Source organism: Lampris incognitus, chromosome 21 (assembly GCF_029633865.1).
Source record: "Lampris incognitus isolate fLamInc1 chromosome 21, fLamInc1.hap2, whole genome shotgun sequence".
Lineage (NCBI taxonomy): Eukaryota > Metazoa > Chordata > Actinopteri > Lampriformes > Lampridae > Lampris > Lampris incognitus.
Genome location: NC_079231.1, coordinates 1483863 through 1500000, shown reverse-complemented (window position 1 = coordinate 1500000; position 16138 = coordinate 1483863). Strand labels below are relative to the sequence as shown.

The 16138-nt window shown below is 47.9% G+C and overlaps 1 protein-coding gene across 3 annotated transcripts in view; it reads left to right on the top strand.

The window, feature by feature from the left end:
• Positions 1–15926, top strand: part of psmc3 (proteasome 26S subunit, ATPase 3) — a 30281-nt gene extending 14355 nt beyond the window's left edge. For all 3 annotated transcript variants that reach the window (XM_056301176.1, XM_056301175.1, XM_056301177.1), the window contains 4 exons: positions 44–140; positions 4357–4502; positions 12937–13018; positions 15751–15926. In XM_056301176.1, coding sequence (XP_056157151.1) covers positions 44–140; positions 4357–4502; positions 12937–13018; positions 15751–15861 — 436 coding nt within the window. In that variant the 3' untranslated portion in view covers positions 15862–15926. The remainder of the gene's footprint in view (positions 1–43; positions 141–4356; positions 4503–12936; positions 13019–15750) is intronic.
• The last annotated feature ends 212 nt before the right edge of the window (positions 15927–16138 follow it).

The following is a 16138-nucleotide window of genomic DNA, read 5'->3' as shown; positions in this document are numbered from 1 at the left end:
ATGGTGTGTGTGTGTGTGTGTGTGTTTGTGTGTGTGTGTGTAGGTTTGACAGTGAGAAGGCAGGAGACAGAGAGGTCCAGAGGACCATGTTAGAACTGCTGAACCAGTTGGATGGGTTCCAGCCCAACATGCAGGTCAAGGTATGTACTTGACACACAGCAGTTCAGCAGGGGGACTTACTGGTCACCCCGCAGTGTTGGGGAGTAACTAGTTACATCTGACAGCGTTACACGATTAAATTAATAAATAAATGTAATTGTAATCTGTCACAGTTACTGAGAAAAATATGTAATTAAATTAGTTACTAATCAAAATGTTGGTGATTACAAAGCGGTTACATGTGAATATATTCTTTTTGGTAAAAAGCTTGTTTGTTTTGGTGGTTGGAAATTTTGATTTGGAAATTTCAAGCTTTATCTTTTTTCAGATTCAGATTGATTTTATATCGAACATGCTAAAATAACAACAACAACAAAATACACAGGCAGGAATACAAGAACAAATGGAAACAATAGTAAGCATATTTTGCCAAATCTCTGTAACAACACAAGTAATAACTGGACCATGTTGGAAAAGGGCGTAGGATGAAGTAAAGAACTTTTCTGGTCCGACCCCTTTCTTATACTTTATCACTCAAATCAAAACAAAACAAAACTTTCAAGACAAAACAAAAGTGGTAAAAAAGAAAAGAAATACCAATGCATAGAGCTCAACATAAACAAAACAGTACAAGTCAAACAAGGCACCTTACACGTCATGTATCATGTCATGTTATTCCAGTCCACCTCCTTGTTCATCCATCCTATATCTATTCAATATGTTTTTCCATGGATTGACTCCTTTGATGGCAATACAAACCCCAATTCCAATGAAGTTGGGACGTTGTGTAAAACGTAAATAAAAACAGAATACAATGACTTGCAAATCCTTTTCCACCTATATTCAGTTGAATACACTACAAAGACAAGATATTTAATGTTCAAACTGATAAACTTTATTGGATTTTTTTTTTCAAATATTCACTCATTTAGAATGTGATGCCTGCAGCACGTTCCAAAGAAGCTGGGACAGGGGCATGTTCACCACTGTGTTACACCACCTTTCCTTTTAACAACACTCAACAAGCGTTTGGGAACTGAGGACACTAATTGTTGAAGCTTTGTAGGTGGAATTCTTTCCCATTCTTGCTGATGTTCGACTTCAGTTGCTCAGCAGTCTGGGGTCTCCGTTGTCGTATTTTGCGCTTCATAATGCGCCACACATGTTCAATGGGAGACAGGTCTGGACTGCAGGCAGGCCAGTCCAGTACCCGCACTCTTTTACTACGAAGCCCCGCTGGTGGAACACGTGCAGAATGTGGCTTGGCATTGTCTTACTGAAATAAGCAGGGACGTCCCTGGAAAAGACGTCGCTTGGATGGCAGCATATGTTGCTCCAAAACCTGTATGGACCTTTCAGCATTAATGGTGCCTTCACAGATGTGCAACTTACCCATGATGCCATGGGCACTAACACACCCCCATACCATCACAGATGCTGGCTTTTGGACTTTGGGCTGATAACAATCTGGATGGTCCTTTTCCTCTCTAGCCCGGAGGACACCACGTCCATGATTTCCAAAAACAATGTGAAATGTGGACTCATCAGACCACAGCACACTTGTCCACTTTGCGTCAGTCCATCTCAGATGAGCTCGGGCCAGAGAAGCCGGCGGGCGGTGTTTCTGGGTGGTGTTGATATCTGGCTTTGGCTTTGCATGGTAGAGTTTTAACTTGCCCTTGTAGATGTAGCGACCAACTGTGTTAACTGACGATGGTTTTCCCAAGTGCTCCTGAGCCCACGTGGTCATATCCTTTACACAATGATGTCGGTCTTTAACGCAGTGCCACCTGAGGGGTCGAAGGTCACAGGCATTCAGTGTTGGTTTTTGGCCTTGCCGCTTACGTGCAGAGATTTCTCCAGATTCTCTGAATCTTGTGATGATATTATGGACTGGAGATGATGAAATCCCTAAATTCCTTGCAGTTGTACGTTGAGAAACGTTGTTCTTAAACTGTTGGACTATTTGCTCACGCAGTTGTTCACAAAGTGGTGAACCTCGCCCCATCCTTGCTTGTGAATGACTGAGCCTTTCGGGGATGCTCCTTTTATACCCAATCATGACACTCCCCTGTTTCCAGTTAACCTGTTCACCTGTGGAATGTTCCAAACAGGTGTTTTTTTGAGCATTCCTCAACTTTCCCAGTCTTTTGTTGCCCCTGTCCCAGCTTCTTTGGAACGTGTTGCAGGCATCAAATTCAAAATGAGTGAATATTTTCAAAAAACAATAAAGTTTATCATTTTGAATATTAAATATCTTGTCTTTGTGGTGTATTCAGTTGAATATAGGTCGAAAAGGATTTGCAAATCATTGTATTCTGTTTTATTCACGTTTTAAACAACGTCCAAACTTCATTGGAATTGGGAGCTGTACAATGAAGTTTTGCATTTGTCCTCACTAATTGTTTTTTGAATATACATATTCCTCTGAGATCGTTTTTACTTTCCCTCCTTTGGAACAGCTTTTGGAAACTGTTTGGTAACTGCTGATTTTTTACTCTGCACATGATTTGAATTGTTTTGAAGGCAACCAAATCCTTAAATTTTAGTGCTTTCAGTGTGATAAAGAGTGGGTTTGCAGGCTCTCTTTAAGTGGTTTTGTTTACAATTCTTATGGCTCTTTTTTGAAGGATGAAAATTGGATCTGTGTTTGTTTTGTATGTGTTCCCCCACACTTCCACACAGTAGGGGATGTATGGAAGTATGAAGGAACAGTTCAAGTTGTATAGTGCTGGTTGATGCAGGAGATCTTTGACTTTAGATAGCATTGCTGTTGACTTTGATATTTTTGCTTTAATATACTTTATATGTGGTTTCCAACATGATTTATTGTCTAGTATTACTCCAAGAAATTTGATTTCCGACACTTTTTCGATTTCTACATCATTTATCATGAGCATATTGTTTGAGTTTGTTGACCGATTCCTAATTATGAATTTCGTTTTGCTTAGGTTTAGTGTTAGTTTATTTGAATCAATCCAACTCTTTAGTTTCTTCAATTCATTTCCTACTGTATCCAAAAGTTGTTCCAAGTTGTCCCCACTGCAAATTAGGTTTGTGTCATCTGCTAATAAAATTATTTTGAGTGTTTTTGAAACCTCACATATATTATTAATGTATGAAATAAACAGCAATGGCTCCAACACTGAGCCTTGAGGAACTCCACACTTAACCATCATTAATTGTGATTTGTAATTATTAATTTGCACATATTGGTTCCTATTATTTAGGTAACTGGATAGCCAAGAAAGAGCTACTCCTCTGACTCCATATTTTTGTAGTTTTAGTAATAATAAGTCATGATCAACTGAATCAAATGCTTTTTTTTTTTTAGATCTAAGAATACTCTTACAGCATATTCTTTCTTTTCTATAGCAGTTGTTATCTCTACCACAAAATCAGTGAGTGCAGATGATGTAGTCCTATTGGTTCTAAATCCATATTGTTGTTCACACAGTACGTTATGTTTTGTGATAAAGTCATCCAACTTTAAGTAGAATATTTTTTCCAGTGTTTTAGAGAATTGTGAAAGCAAAGAAACAGGTCTGTAATTTGAGAGTGTGTGTCTGTCTCCAGCCTTGTATATGGGTATGACTTTAGCCGTTTTCATTTTACATGGTAAAACACCAGTTTTCAGAGATTGATTGCATATACGTATATGTAAGAGGTTTCACCACACCCTCAATAATATCTTTAACTGACATTTCAATACCATTGCAGTCTGTTGACTTCTAACTCTTAAATCTTTTGACAATGTCAGTATTTCTTTTTCATCTGTTCCCTTTAAAAACAAAGATTCTTTTAGCTGTACATCTTTACTTGCCACGTCATTCCTACAGCCCGTGCTTGCAATCTCCCCAGCCAAACCAGGACCAAAAAAAAAATATCATTGAATTCATTAACAATTAAGACCATATCATTGATAGTTTTATTATTTTTGTTTAGGAAGCAACTTGGGTATCCAGTTTTCCCCTTTTTATTTTTAATAATATCATTCAATACCATCCATGTATTTTTTATGTTGTTTTTATTGCCCTCTAGTACTTTAAAAACAAAACATCCATCCAACCATTAGCCAAACCGCTTATCCTGCTGTCAGGGTCACGAGGATGCTGGAGCCTATCCCAGCAGTCATGGGCGGCAGGCGGGGAGACACCCTGGACAGGCCGCCAGTTCACAAAACAGTCATTCACACAGTACAGACATTTACATGAATGTTGTTATAAGATCATGCAGTTAATTTTATGGTGCTTTTAGGTGATAGCAGCGACAAACAGAGTGGACATTTTGGACCCTGCTCTGCTGCGTTCTGGACGTTTGGACCGTAAGATTGAATTTCCCATGCCCAACGAAGAGGCTCGAGCCAGGATCATGCAGATCCACTCCCGCAAGATGAACGTCAGGTACCGAAAGAGACGTCTGCACTAAAAACACCACACAGCTTTCCACTGTCCTGGAGTCTTTTACAGTACTTGAGATGACACAGAGCTGTAATAGATTACGACACAGCTGTAATAGATTACATTGATGACACAGCTGTATTGGATTACACTGGATGACACAGAGCTGTGATAGATTATATTGGATGACACAGCTGTAATAGATAACATTAGATGACACGGCCCATATCAAATCTTTTTGTAATACATGTACACTACCGTTCAAAAGTTTGGGATCACATTGAAATGTCCATATTTTTGAAGGAAAAGCACTGTACTTTTCAATGAAGATAACTTTAAACTAGTCTTAACTTTAAAGAAAAACACTCTATACATTGCTAATGTGGTAAATGACTATTCTAGCTGCAAATGTCTGGTTTTTGGTGCAATATCTACATAGGTGTATAGAGGCCCATTTCAAGCAACTATCACTCCAGTGTTCTAATGGTACAATGTGTTTGCTCATTGGCTCAGAAGGCTAATTGATGATTAGAAAACCCTTGTGCAATCATGTTCACACATCTGAAAACAGTTTAGCTCGTTACAGAAGCTACAAAACTGACCTTCCTTTGAGCAGATTGAGTTTCTGGAGCATCACATTTGTGGGGTGAATTAAACGCTCAAAATGGCCAGAAAAAGAGAACTTTCATCTGAAACTCGACAGTCTATTCTTGTTCTTAGAAATGAAGGCTATTCCATGCGAGAAATTGCTAAGAAATTGAAGATTTCCTACACCGGTGTGTACTACTCCCTTCAGAGGACAGCACAAACAGGCTCTAACCAGAGTAGAAAAAGAAGTGGGAGGCCGTGTTGCACAACTGAGCAAGAAGATAAGTACATTAGAGTCTCTAGTTTGAGAAACAGACGCCTCACAGGTCCCCAACTGGCATCTTCATTAAATAGTACCCGCAAAACACCAGTGTCAACATCTACAGTGAAGAGGCGGCTGCGGGATTCTGGGCTTCAGGGCAGAGTGGCAAAGAAAAAGCCATATCTGAGACTGACCAATAAAAGAAAAAGATTAAGATGGGCAAAAGAACACAGACATTGGACAGAGGAAGACTGGAAAAAAGTGTTGTGGACGGATGAATCCAAGTTTGAGGTGTTTGGATCACAAAGAAGAACGTTTGTGAGACGCAGAACAAATGAAAAGATGCTGGAAGAATGCCTGACGCCATCTGTTAAGCATGGTGGAGGTAATGTGATGGTCTGGGGTTGCTTTGGTGCTGGTAAGGTGGGAGATTTGTACAGGGTAAAAGGGATTCCGAATAAGGAAGGCTATCACTCCATTTTGCAACGCCATGCCATACCCAGTGGACAGCGCTTGATTGGAGCCAATTTCATCCTACAACAGGACAATGACCCTAAACACACCTCCAAATTGTGCAAGAACTATTTAGAGCAGAAGCAGGCAGCTGGTATTCTATCGGTAATGGAGTGGCCAGCGCAGTCACCAGATCTGAACCCCATTGAGCTGTTGTGGGAGCAGCTTGACCGTATGGTACGCAAGAAGTGCCCATCCAACCAATCCAACTTGTGGGAGCTGCTTCTGGAAGCGTGGGGTGCAATTTCTCCAGATTACCTCAACAAATTAACAGCTAGAATGCCAAAGGTCTGCAATGCTGTAATTGCTGCAAATGGAGGATTCTTTGACGAAAGCAAAGTTTGATGTAAAAAAAATCTTATTTCAAATACAAATCATTATTTCTAACCTTGTCAATGTCTTGACTCTATTTTCTATTCATTTCACAACATATGGTGGTGAATAAGTGTGACTTTTCATGGAAAACACAAAATTGTTTGGGTGACCCCAAACTTTTGAACGGTAGTGTATGAATAAGTTAATCGTCGTAAATCACATTTTGGTGGCCATACGCATACAAAGTAGGTAGTGATTGTACAGAAACCGGCTTGTAACAGGTGTCTGAAATTCAGATTTGATCAGAAATATAAAGCGCTTTGAGTGGCTGTTGCAGCTAGAAAAGTACTATATAAAATGCAACTTGATTGATTGATTGATGACACAGCTGTAATCAATTACATGGGATGACACAGCTGTAATGGATTACATTGGATGACACAGCTGTAATAGATTACATTGGATGGCACAGCTGTATCAGATTACATTGGATGACACAGCTGTAATGGATTACATTGGATGACACAGCTGTAATAGATTACATTGGATGACAGCTGTAATAAATTACATTGGATGGCACAGCTGTAATAGATTACATTGGATGACACAGCTGTAATAAATTACATTGGATGACAGAGCTGTAATAGATTACATTAGTTGGTATGGAGCCGTTATGGAATAAATTGCATTAGATGACACGGACCTGTAATATGTTACATTAGAAAACATGGAACTGAACTAGATCATAGATGAAAGGAAACAGTGGAGGAAGGAATTGAAAGACTAGATTATATTAGATGACATGGAGCTGTAACCCCGTGTCTAGACCGCAAGCATATCAGACACGTTTTTTACTCGCACATCACACACAACAGATACGCTCTCATGTGTATCTATCCAACTGTCTGCTCCGTGCAGGCTGCATCTCAGCTGTCTGTTCCGTGCAGGCCGCATCTCAGCTGTCTGATCCGTGCAGGCCGCATCTCGGCTGCTGCTCCATGCAGGCTGCATCTCGGCTGTCTGCTCCGTGCAGGCCGCATCTCGGCTGCTGCTCCATGCAGGCTGCATCTTGCCTGTCTGCTCCATGCAGGCTGCATCTCGGCTGTCTGCGCTGTGCAGGCTGCATCTCGGCTGCTGCTCCGTGCAGGCTGCATCTCGGCTGCTGCTCCATGCAGGCTGCATCTCGGCTGTCTGTTCCGTGCAGGCCGCATCTCGGCTGTCTGCGCTGTGCAGGCTGCATCTCGGCTGTCTGCGCCGTGCAGGCTGCATCTTGCCTGTCTGTTCCGTGCGGGCTGCATCTTGGCTGTCTGCTCCGTGCAGGCTGCATCTCGGCTGCTGCTCCATGCAGGCTGCATCTTGCCTGTCTGTTCCGTACAGGCTGCATCTTGCCTGTCTGTTCCGTGCAGGCTGCATCTTGCCTGTCTGTTCCGTGCAGGCTGCATCTTGCCTGTCTGTTCCGTGCAGGCTGCATCTTGCCTGTCTGCTCCGTGCAGGCTGCATCTCGGCTGTCTGCGCTGTGCAGGCCGCATCTCGGCTGCTGCTCCATGCAGGCTGCATCTCGGCTGTCTGCGCTGTGCAGGCTGCATCTCGGCTGCTGCTCCATGCAGGCTGCATCTTGCCTGTCTGTTCCGTGCAGGCTGCATCTTGCCTGTCTGTTCTGTGCAGGCTGCATCTCGGCTGTCTGCTCCGTGCAGGCTGCATCTTGCCTGTCTGTTCCGTGCAGGCTGCATCTTGCTTGTCTGTTCCGTGCAGGCTGCATCTTGCCTGTCTGTTCCGTGCAGGCTGCATCTTGCTTGTCTGTTCCGTGCAGGCTGCATCTTGCCTGTCTGTTCCGTGCAGGCTGCATCTTGCCTGTCTGTTCCGTGCAGGCTGCATCTCGGCTGTCTGCGCTGTGCAGGCCGCATCTCGGCTGCTGCTCCATGCAGGCTGCATCTCGGCTGCTGCTCCATGCAGGCTGCATCTCGGCTGTCTGCGCTGTGCAGGCTGCATCTCGGCTGCTGCTCCATGCAGGCTGCATCTCGGCTGCTGCTCCATGCAGGCTGCATCTCGGCTGTCTGCGCTGTGCAGGCTGCATCTTGCCTGTCTGCGCTGTGCAGGCTGCATCTTGGCTGTCTGCTCCGTGCAGGCTGCATCTTGGCTGTCTGCGCTGTGCAGGCTGCATCTTGGCTGTCTGCGCTGTGCAGGCTGCATCTTGCCTGTCTGCGCTGTGCAGGCTGCATCTTGCCTGTCTGCTCCATGCAGGCTGCATCTTGGCTGTCTGCTCCGTGCAGGCTGCATCTTGGCTGTCTGCTCCGTGCAGGCTGCATCTTGGCTGTCTGCGCTGTGCAGGCCGCATCTCGGCTGCTGCTCCATGCAGGCTGCATCTCGGCTGCTGCTCCATGCAGGCTGCCTCTCGGCTGTCTGCACTGTGCAGGCTGCATCTCGGCTGTCTGCTCCGTGCAGGCTGCATCTCGGCTGTCTGCGCCGTGCAGGCTGCATCTCGGCTGCTGCTCCATGCAGGCTGCATCTCAGCTGTCTGCGCTGTGCAGGCTGCATCTCGGCTGTCTGCTCCGTGCAGGCTGCATCTCGGCTGTGTGCGCTGTGCAGGCTGCATCTCGGCTGTCTGCGCCGTGCAGGCTGCATCTCGGCTGTCTGCGCCGTGCAGGCTGCATCTCGGCTGTCTGCTCCATGCAGGCCGCATCTCGGCTGTCTGTTCCATGCAGGCTGCATCTCGGCTGTCTGCGCCGTGCAGGCTGCATCTTGGCTGTCTGTTCCATGCAGGCTGCATCTCGGCTGTCTGTTCCATGCAGGCTGCGTCTTGGCTGTCTGTTCCGTGCAGGCTGCGTCTCGGCTGTCTGCTCCGTGCAGGCTGCATCTCGGCTGTCTGCGCCGTGCAGGCTGCATCTCGGCTGTCTGCTCCATGCAGGCCGCATCTTGGCTGTCTGCGCTGTGCAGGCCGCATCTCGGCTGTCTGCGCTGTGCAGGCCGCATCTCGGCTGTCTGCGCTGTGCAGGCCGCATCTCGGCTGTCTGCTCCGTGCAGGCTGCATCTCGGCTGTCTGCGCTGTGCAGGCTGCATCTCGGCTGTCTGTTCATTTTCTTATCATCTCGCCTTGTTCTTTGATTTTATTGTTTCTGATGGTAGAACGGTGCACGCAGTTCTCTCTCTGTTTTGTTGTGGTGTGGGATGGACCAAGCCAGAGAGCAGCACACTCCGCTCTAGTTTGTAATCCCGCAGACTCGCAGCATCCGTTGGCCCGTCTGATTATAATCAATAATAAATGTAATGTACATTCTTCAGATTCGATGTGGTACCAGCGGAGGGAGTGCTCGTCTTCTGGTTACTCTTTACAGCTCTGTGACATACAAAGTCGGGGGATTGAACAGTGCGCTTAGCAGCAGGTTTCCTGAGATGGAGACGATGCCACAAAGCGAGGCTATGGGAGCACGTTGTTTATAGCTGTGGCAACTCTCGTGCCACAGGACGGTTTAGAGATGGAGGACTTGTAGGACGGTTGGCGAAGCCGGGTCTTTTATTTAAAAGTCTATTTACAAAGGTCAAAGTGTGTTTTGTGGGCACGCTGCAGGGGGCGCTGCTGTGCGGCTGCTCCTCCCTGTCACTTCGCCGTGTTCGCCTCTGTGTGTTCATGCCTGTCGGTTCAAGACCCAGCTTCCCTGCACAGTATGAAGGCCAGTTAGTCTGGCACACCTGAGGCTGCTCGCTATCGTGTCTGCTCTCCGTGACCCACGCCCCCTCCGTCAGCTACACCCGAGGCCACACCAACCCTCCACCACAACAACTATCGTGTCTGCTCTCCGTGACCCACGCCCCCTCCGTCAGCTACATCCGAGGCCACACCAACCCTCCACCACAACAACTATCGTGTCTGCTCTCAATGAGCCACGCCCCCTCCGTCAGCTACATCCGAGGCCACACCAACTCTCCACCACAACAACTATCGTGTCTGCTCTCAATGAGCCACGCCCCCTCCGTCAGCTACACCCGAGGCCACACCAACCCTCCACCACAACAACTATCGTGTCTGCTCTCCGTGACCCACGCTCCCTCCGTCAGCTACACCCGAGGCCACACCAACCCTCCACCACAACAACTATCGTGTCTGCTCTCAATGAGCCACGCCCCCTCCGTCAGCTACATCCGAGGCCACACCAACTCTCCACCACAACAACTATCGTGTCTGCTCTCAATGAGCCACGCCCCCTCCGTCAGCTACACCCGAGGCCACACCAACCCTCCACCACAACAACTATCGTGTCTGCTCTCCGTGACCCACGCCCCCTCCGTCAGCTACACCCGAGGCCACACCAACCCTCCACCACAACAACTATCGTGTCTGCTCTCAATGAGCCACGCCCCCTCCGTCAGCTACATCCGAGGCCACACCAACTCTCCACCACAACAACTATCGTGTCTGCTCTCAATGAGCCACGCCCCCTCCGTCAGCTACACCCGAGGCCACACCAACCCTCCACCACAACAACTATCGTGTCTGCTCTCCGTGACCCACGCCCCCTCCGTCAGCTACACCCGAGGCCACACCAACCCTCCACCACAACAACTATCGTGTCTGCTCTCCATGACCCACGCCCCCTCCGTCAGCTACACCCGAGGCCACACCAACCCTCCACCACAACAACTATCGTGTCTGCTCTCCGTGACCCACGCCCCCTCCGTCAGCTACATCCGAGGCCACACCAACCCTCCACCACAACAACTATCGTGTCTGCTCTCCGTGACCCACGCCCCCTCCGTCAGCTACACCCGAGGCCACACCAACCCTCCACCAAAAAAACTATCATGTCTGCTCTCCGTGACCCACGCCCCCTCCGTCAGCTACACCCGAGGCCACACCAACCCTCCACCAAAAAACTATCATGTCTGCTCTCCATGACCCACACCCCCTCCGTCAGCTACACCCGAGGCCACACCAACCCTCCACCAAAAAAACTATCATGTCTGCTCTCCGTGACCCACGCCCCCTCCGTCAGCTACACCCGAGGCCACACCAACCCTCCACCAAAAAAACTATCATGTCTGCTCTCCGTGACCCACGCCCCCTCCGTCAGCTACACCCGAGGCCACACCAACCCTCCACCAAAAAAACTATCATGTCTGCTCTCCGTGACCCACGCCCCCTCCGTCAGCTACATCCGAGGCCACACCAACCCTCCACCAAAAAAACTATCATGTCTGCTCTCCGTGACCCACGCCCCCTCCGTCAGCTACATCCGAGGCCACACCAACCCTCCACCACAACAACTATCGTGTCTGCTCTCCGTGACCCACGCCCCCTCCGTCAGCTACATCCGAGGCCACACCAACTCTCCACCACAACAACTATCGTGTCTGCTCTCCGTGACCCACGCCCCATCCGTCCGCTACACCCGAGGCCACACCAACCCTCCACCACAACAACTATCGTGTCTGCTCTCCGTGACCCACGCCCCATCCGTCCGCTACACCCGAGGCCACACCAACCCTCCACCACAACAACTATCGTGTCTGCTCTCCGTGACCCACGCCCCCTCCGTCCGCTACATCCGAGGCCACACCAACCCTCCACCAAAAAAACTATCATGTCTGCTCTCCGTGACCCACGCCCCCTCCGTCAGCTACACCCGAGGCCACACCAACCCTCCACCAAAAAAACTATCATGTCTGCTCTCCGTGACCCACGCCCCCTCCGTCAGCTACACCCGAGGCCACACCAACCCTCCACCAAAAAAACTATCGTGTCTGCTCTCCGTGACCCACGCCCCCTCCGTCAGCTACATCCGAGGCCACACCAACTCTCCACCACAACAACTATCGTGTCTGCTCTCCGTGACCCACGCCCCCTCCGTCAGCTACACCCGAGGCCACACCAACCCTCCACCACAACAACTATCGTGTCTGCTCTCAATGAGCCACGCCCCCTCCGTCAGCTACATCCGAGGCCACACCAACTCTCCACCACAACAACTATCGTGTCTGCTCTCAATGAGCCACGCCCCCTCCGTCAGCTACACCCGAGGCCACACCAACCCTCCACCACAACAACTATCGTGTCTGCTCTCAATGAGCCACGCCCCCTCCGTCAGCTACATCCGAGGCCACACCAACTCTCCACCACAACAACTATCGTGTCTGCTCTCCGTGACCCAAACCCCATCCGTCCGCTACACCCGAGGCCACACCAACCCTCCACCACAACAGCTGTCATGTCTGCTCTCATGACCCACACCCCCTCTCTCCCTCAACACCACAACTGCTATGATGGACAAATAGCTTTAGTACACAGCAGCCTGTGGCTCTGTAGGCTTGTAGGTTAAAATAGGAGAGTAGCCTACTTGGCCGTCAGGTTCATAGTAGAATTATGAATGACATAAACGTCAGTCATTTGCATCAGTGTTGATGGAAAAATAGATGAAGAATACTCACACATGACCATACTTTTTTGCTGCTCCACCGGCGGACAGTCGCTCAGTGTCCAGCAAACGCTGTCGTCTCACGAGCGCAACGCTGGCAACGACACTTGCAATCTAGACTAGAGGTAATAGATTACATTAGATGTAATTGAGCTGTAATGGATTACATTAGATGACATGGAGCTGTAATAGATTACAGATGAGAGAAAAAAAAGGAATGGAAAGACTTCAGCTGACTGAGAACAGAAAGCAAATAATGTTTTTCAGAAAACTGTCTGCATCTTTAAAGTGACCATGTTGTAATTCTTGTCTTGTAATATAATTTTAATCGTGAATAAATGTTGAATTTCAGTCCTGATGTGAACTATGAAGAACTTGCCCGCTGCACAGATGACTTCAATGGAGCTCAGTGTAAAGCTGTGTGTGTAGAGGCTGTAAGTGTGTACACACACACACACACACACACACACACACACACACACACACACACACACACACACACACACACACAGACACACACAGACCATCATCTGGTGGGAGTTCCAGCCTTCTTTCTTGAAGTCCATCATGGTGGTGATGTTCACTCAGGCTGAACCGGGCCCATGTTCAGAGCCGGATGTCAGAGAACTTCTTACAGTTAATTTAAGCACTTTTCTTACAGACCTGCCTGTCTTTTCTCCCCCTGTCTCTTCCTCTCTCTGTCTCTCAGTTCAATTCAATATTTACTTTATTGGCATGACATACGTTTTGTACATATTTTGTCTCTCTCTGTCTCCCTCTCCCTCCCTCCCTCTCTCTCTCTCCCCCTGTCTCTTCCTCTCTCTGTCTCTCAGTTCAATTCAATATTTACTTTATTGGCATGACATACGTTTTGTACATATTTTGTCTCTCTCTGTCTCCCTCTCCCCCCCCCCTCTCCCTCCCTCTCTCTCTCTCTCTCTCTCTCCCCCTGTCTCTTCCTCTCTCTGTCTCTCAATTCAATTCAATTCACTTCAGTTCAAAGGGCTTTATTGGCATGAACGTTTTACAACAATGTTGCCAAAGCATCAAAAATACAGTTATGCGGGGTTCGTGCCCCGGTCTCGGCAGACCCGACTATGGCCGGACTCGATGAAGCAGCAATCATTGGCAACGCTGCATCTATGAGCTGACACCGTTTTCCTCAAGTACATGTTGCATTTTGGTCTGGTCAGAGAGTGTGTCCAAGTCATTTTGGTCTGGTCAGACTGTGTCCAAGTCATTTTGGTCTGGTCAGAGAGTGTGTCCAAGTCATTTTGGTCTGGTCAGAGAGTGTGTCCAAGTCATTTTGGTCTGGTCAGACTGTGTCCAAGTCATTTTGGTCTGGTCAGAGAGTGTGTCCAAGTCATTTTGGTCTGGTCAGAGTGTGTCCAAGTCATTTTGGTCTGGTCAGAGTGTGTCCAATCATTTTGGTCTGGTCAGAGAGTGTGTCCAAGTCATTTTGGTCTGGTCAGACTGTGTCCAAGTCATTTTGGTCTGGTCAGAGAGTGTGTCCAAGTCATTTTGGTCTGGTCAGAGAGTGTGTCCAAGTCATTTTGGTCTGGTCAGAGAGTGTGTCCAAGTCATTTTGGTCTGGTCAGACTGTGTCCAAGTCATTTTGGTCTGGTCAGAGAGTGTGTCCAAGTCATTTTGGTCTGGTCAGAGTGTGTCCAAGTCATTTTGGTCTGGTCAGAGTGTGTCCAATCATTTTGGTCTGGTCAGAGACTGTGTCCAAGTCATTTTGGTCTGGTCAGAGTGTGTCCAATCATTTTGGTCTGGTCAGAGACTGTGTCCAAGTCATTTTGGTCTGGTCAGAGAGTGTGTCCAAGTCATTTTGGTCTGGTCAAAGAGTGTCCAAGTCATTTTGGTCTGGTCAAAGAGTGTGTCCAAGTCATTTTGGTCTGGTCAGAGAGTGTGTCCAAGTCATTTTGGTCTGGTCAGAGAGTGTGTCCAAGTCATTTTGGTCTGGTCAGAGAGTGTATCCAAGTCATTTTGGTCTGGTCAGAGAGTGTGTCCAAGTCATATTGGTCTGGTCAGAGAGTGTGTCCAAGTCATGTTGGTCTGGTCAGAGAGTGTGTCCAATCATTTTGGTCTGGTCAGAGACTGTGTCCAAGTCATTTTGGTCTGGTCGGAGAGTGTGTCCAAGTCCTTTTGGTCTGGTCAGTGTTCGAGTCATTTTGTTCTGGTCAGAGTGTGTCCGAGTCATTTTGGTCTGGTCAGAGTGTGTCCGAGTCATTTTGGTCTGGTCAGAGGGTGGGTCCAAGTCATTTTGGTCTGGTCAGAGAGTGGGTCCAAGTCATTTCGGTCTGGTCAGAGAGTGTGTCCAAGTCATTTCGGTCTGGTCAGAGAGTGGGTCCAAGTCATTTCGGTCTGGTCAGAGAGTGGGTCCAAGTCATTTCGGTCTGGTCAGAGTGTGTCCGAGTCATTTTGGTCTGGTCAGAGAGAGTGTCCAAGTCATTTTGGTCTGGTCAGAGTGTGTCCAAGTCATTTTGGTCTGGTCAGAGAGTGGGTCCAAGTCATTTTGGTCTGGTCAGAGTGTGTCCCAAGTCATTTCGGTCTGGTCAGAGAGTGTGTCCAAGTCTTGGAATTTACATCTAATTTTTGTGAAGAATTTGTTCTTAAGTCTTGGTATGTGCTACATTGTAGCAGGAAGTGTTGCTCTGTCTCCACCTGTCTCTCTGGACAGAGCTGACACAGCCTGTCTTCTCTGGGCAGCAGGTCTGCCTGTGTCGGCCAGTCTCTATGGCCAAGCTGTGATCACTGAGTCTGTACATAGTGTCTTTCTCAGTTTCTGATCAGTCATGGTTCTCTCTCTCTCTCTCTCTCTCTCGCTCGCTCGCTCACTCGCTCTCGCTCTCTCTCTCGCTCTCTCTCTCTCTCTCTCTCTTTTTCTTTCTCTCTCTCTCACTCTCCCTCTCACTGTCTGTCTGTCTGTCTCTCTCTCTCTCTCTCTTTTTCTTTCTCTCTCTCTCACTCTCCCTCTCACTGTCTGTCTGTCTGTCTCTCTGTCTCCCTCTGTCTGTCTGTCTCTCTCTCTGTCTGTCTGTCTCTCTCTGTTCATTTGCGTGGATGCTGTATTGACTTTGTGTATTTTACCACACTGACAAAGTAACTGACAGTGACAGGACTCGGCAGACGAGTGTTGTGTGATGTCTTCCTCTCTCTACAGGGGATGATAGCGTTGCGTCGTGGGGCAACCGAGTTGAACCATGAGGATTACATGGAGGGAATCCTGGAGGTCCAGGCAAAGAAGAAGGCCAACCTGCAGTACTACGCCTGAGCTGTGTGTGTCTGTCTGGTGGTGTATTTCCAAGATCATCAATAAATGAAAAAAAAGTCCTCTTGTTAAGTTGTAGCCCCTGCTTTCTTACTTGCTGTCCCCAGACAAGCACAGACATTTGTCTTGAGGAAGTCTCAGCTGAAAGTCGGTAACCTTAAACAGCCGTCATTCTTTGGTCTGTAGTCAGATGAGATGTAAAACTGTACCAAGTGACTTTCTGGATTTTGGCTGTTGGAAGAACAGCCGAGGGTGTTTTTAATGTCACATGGTGCCAACA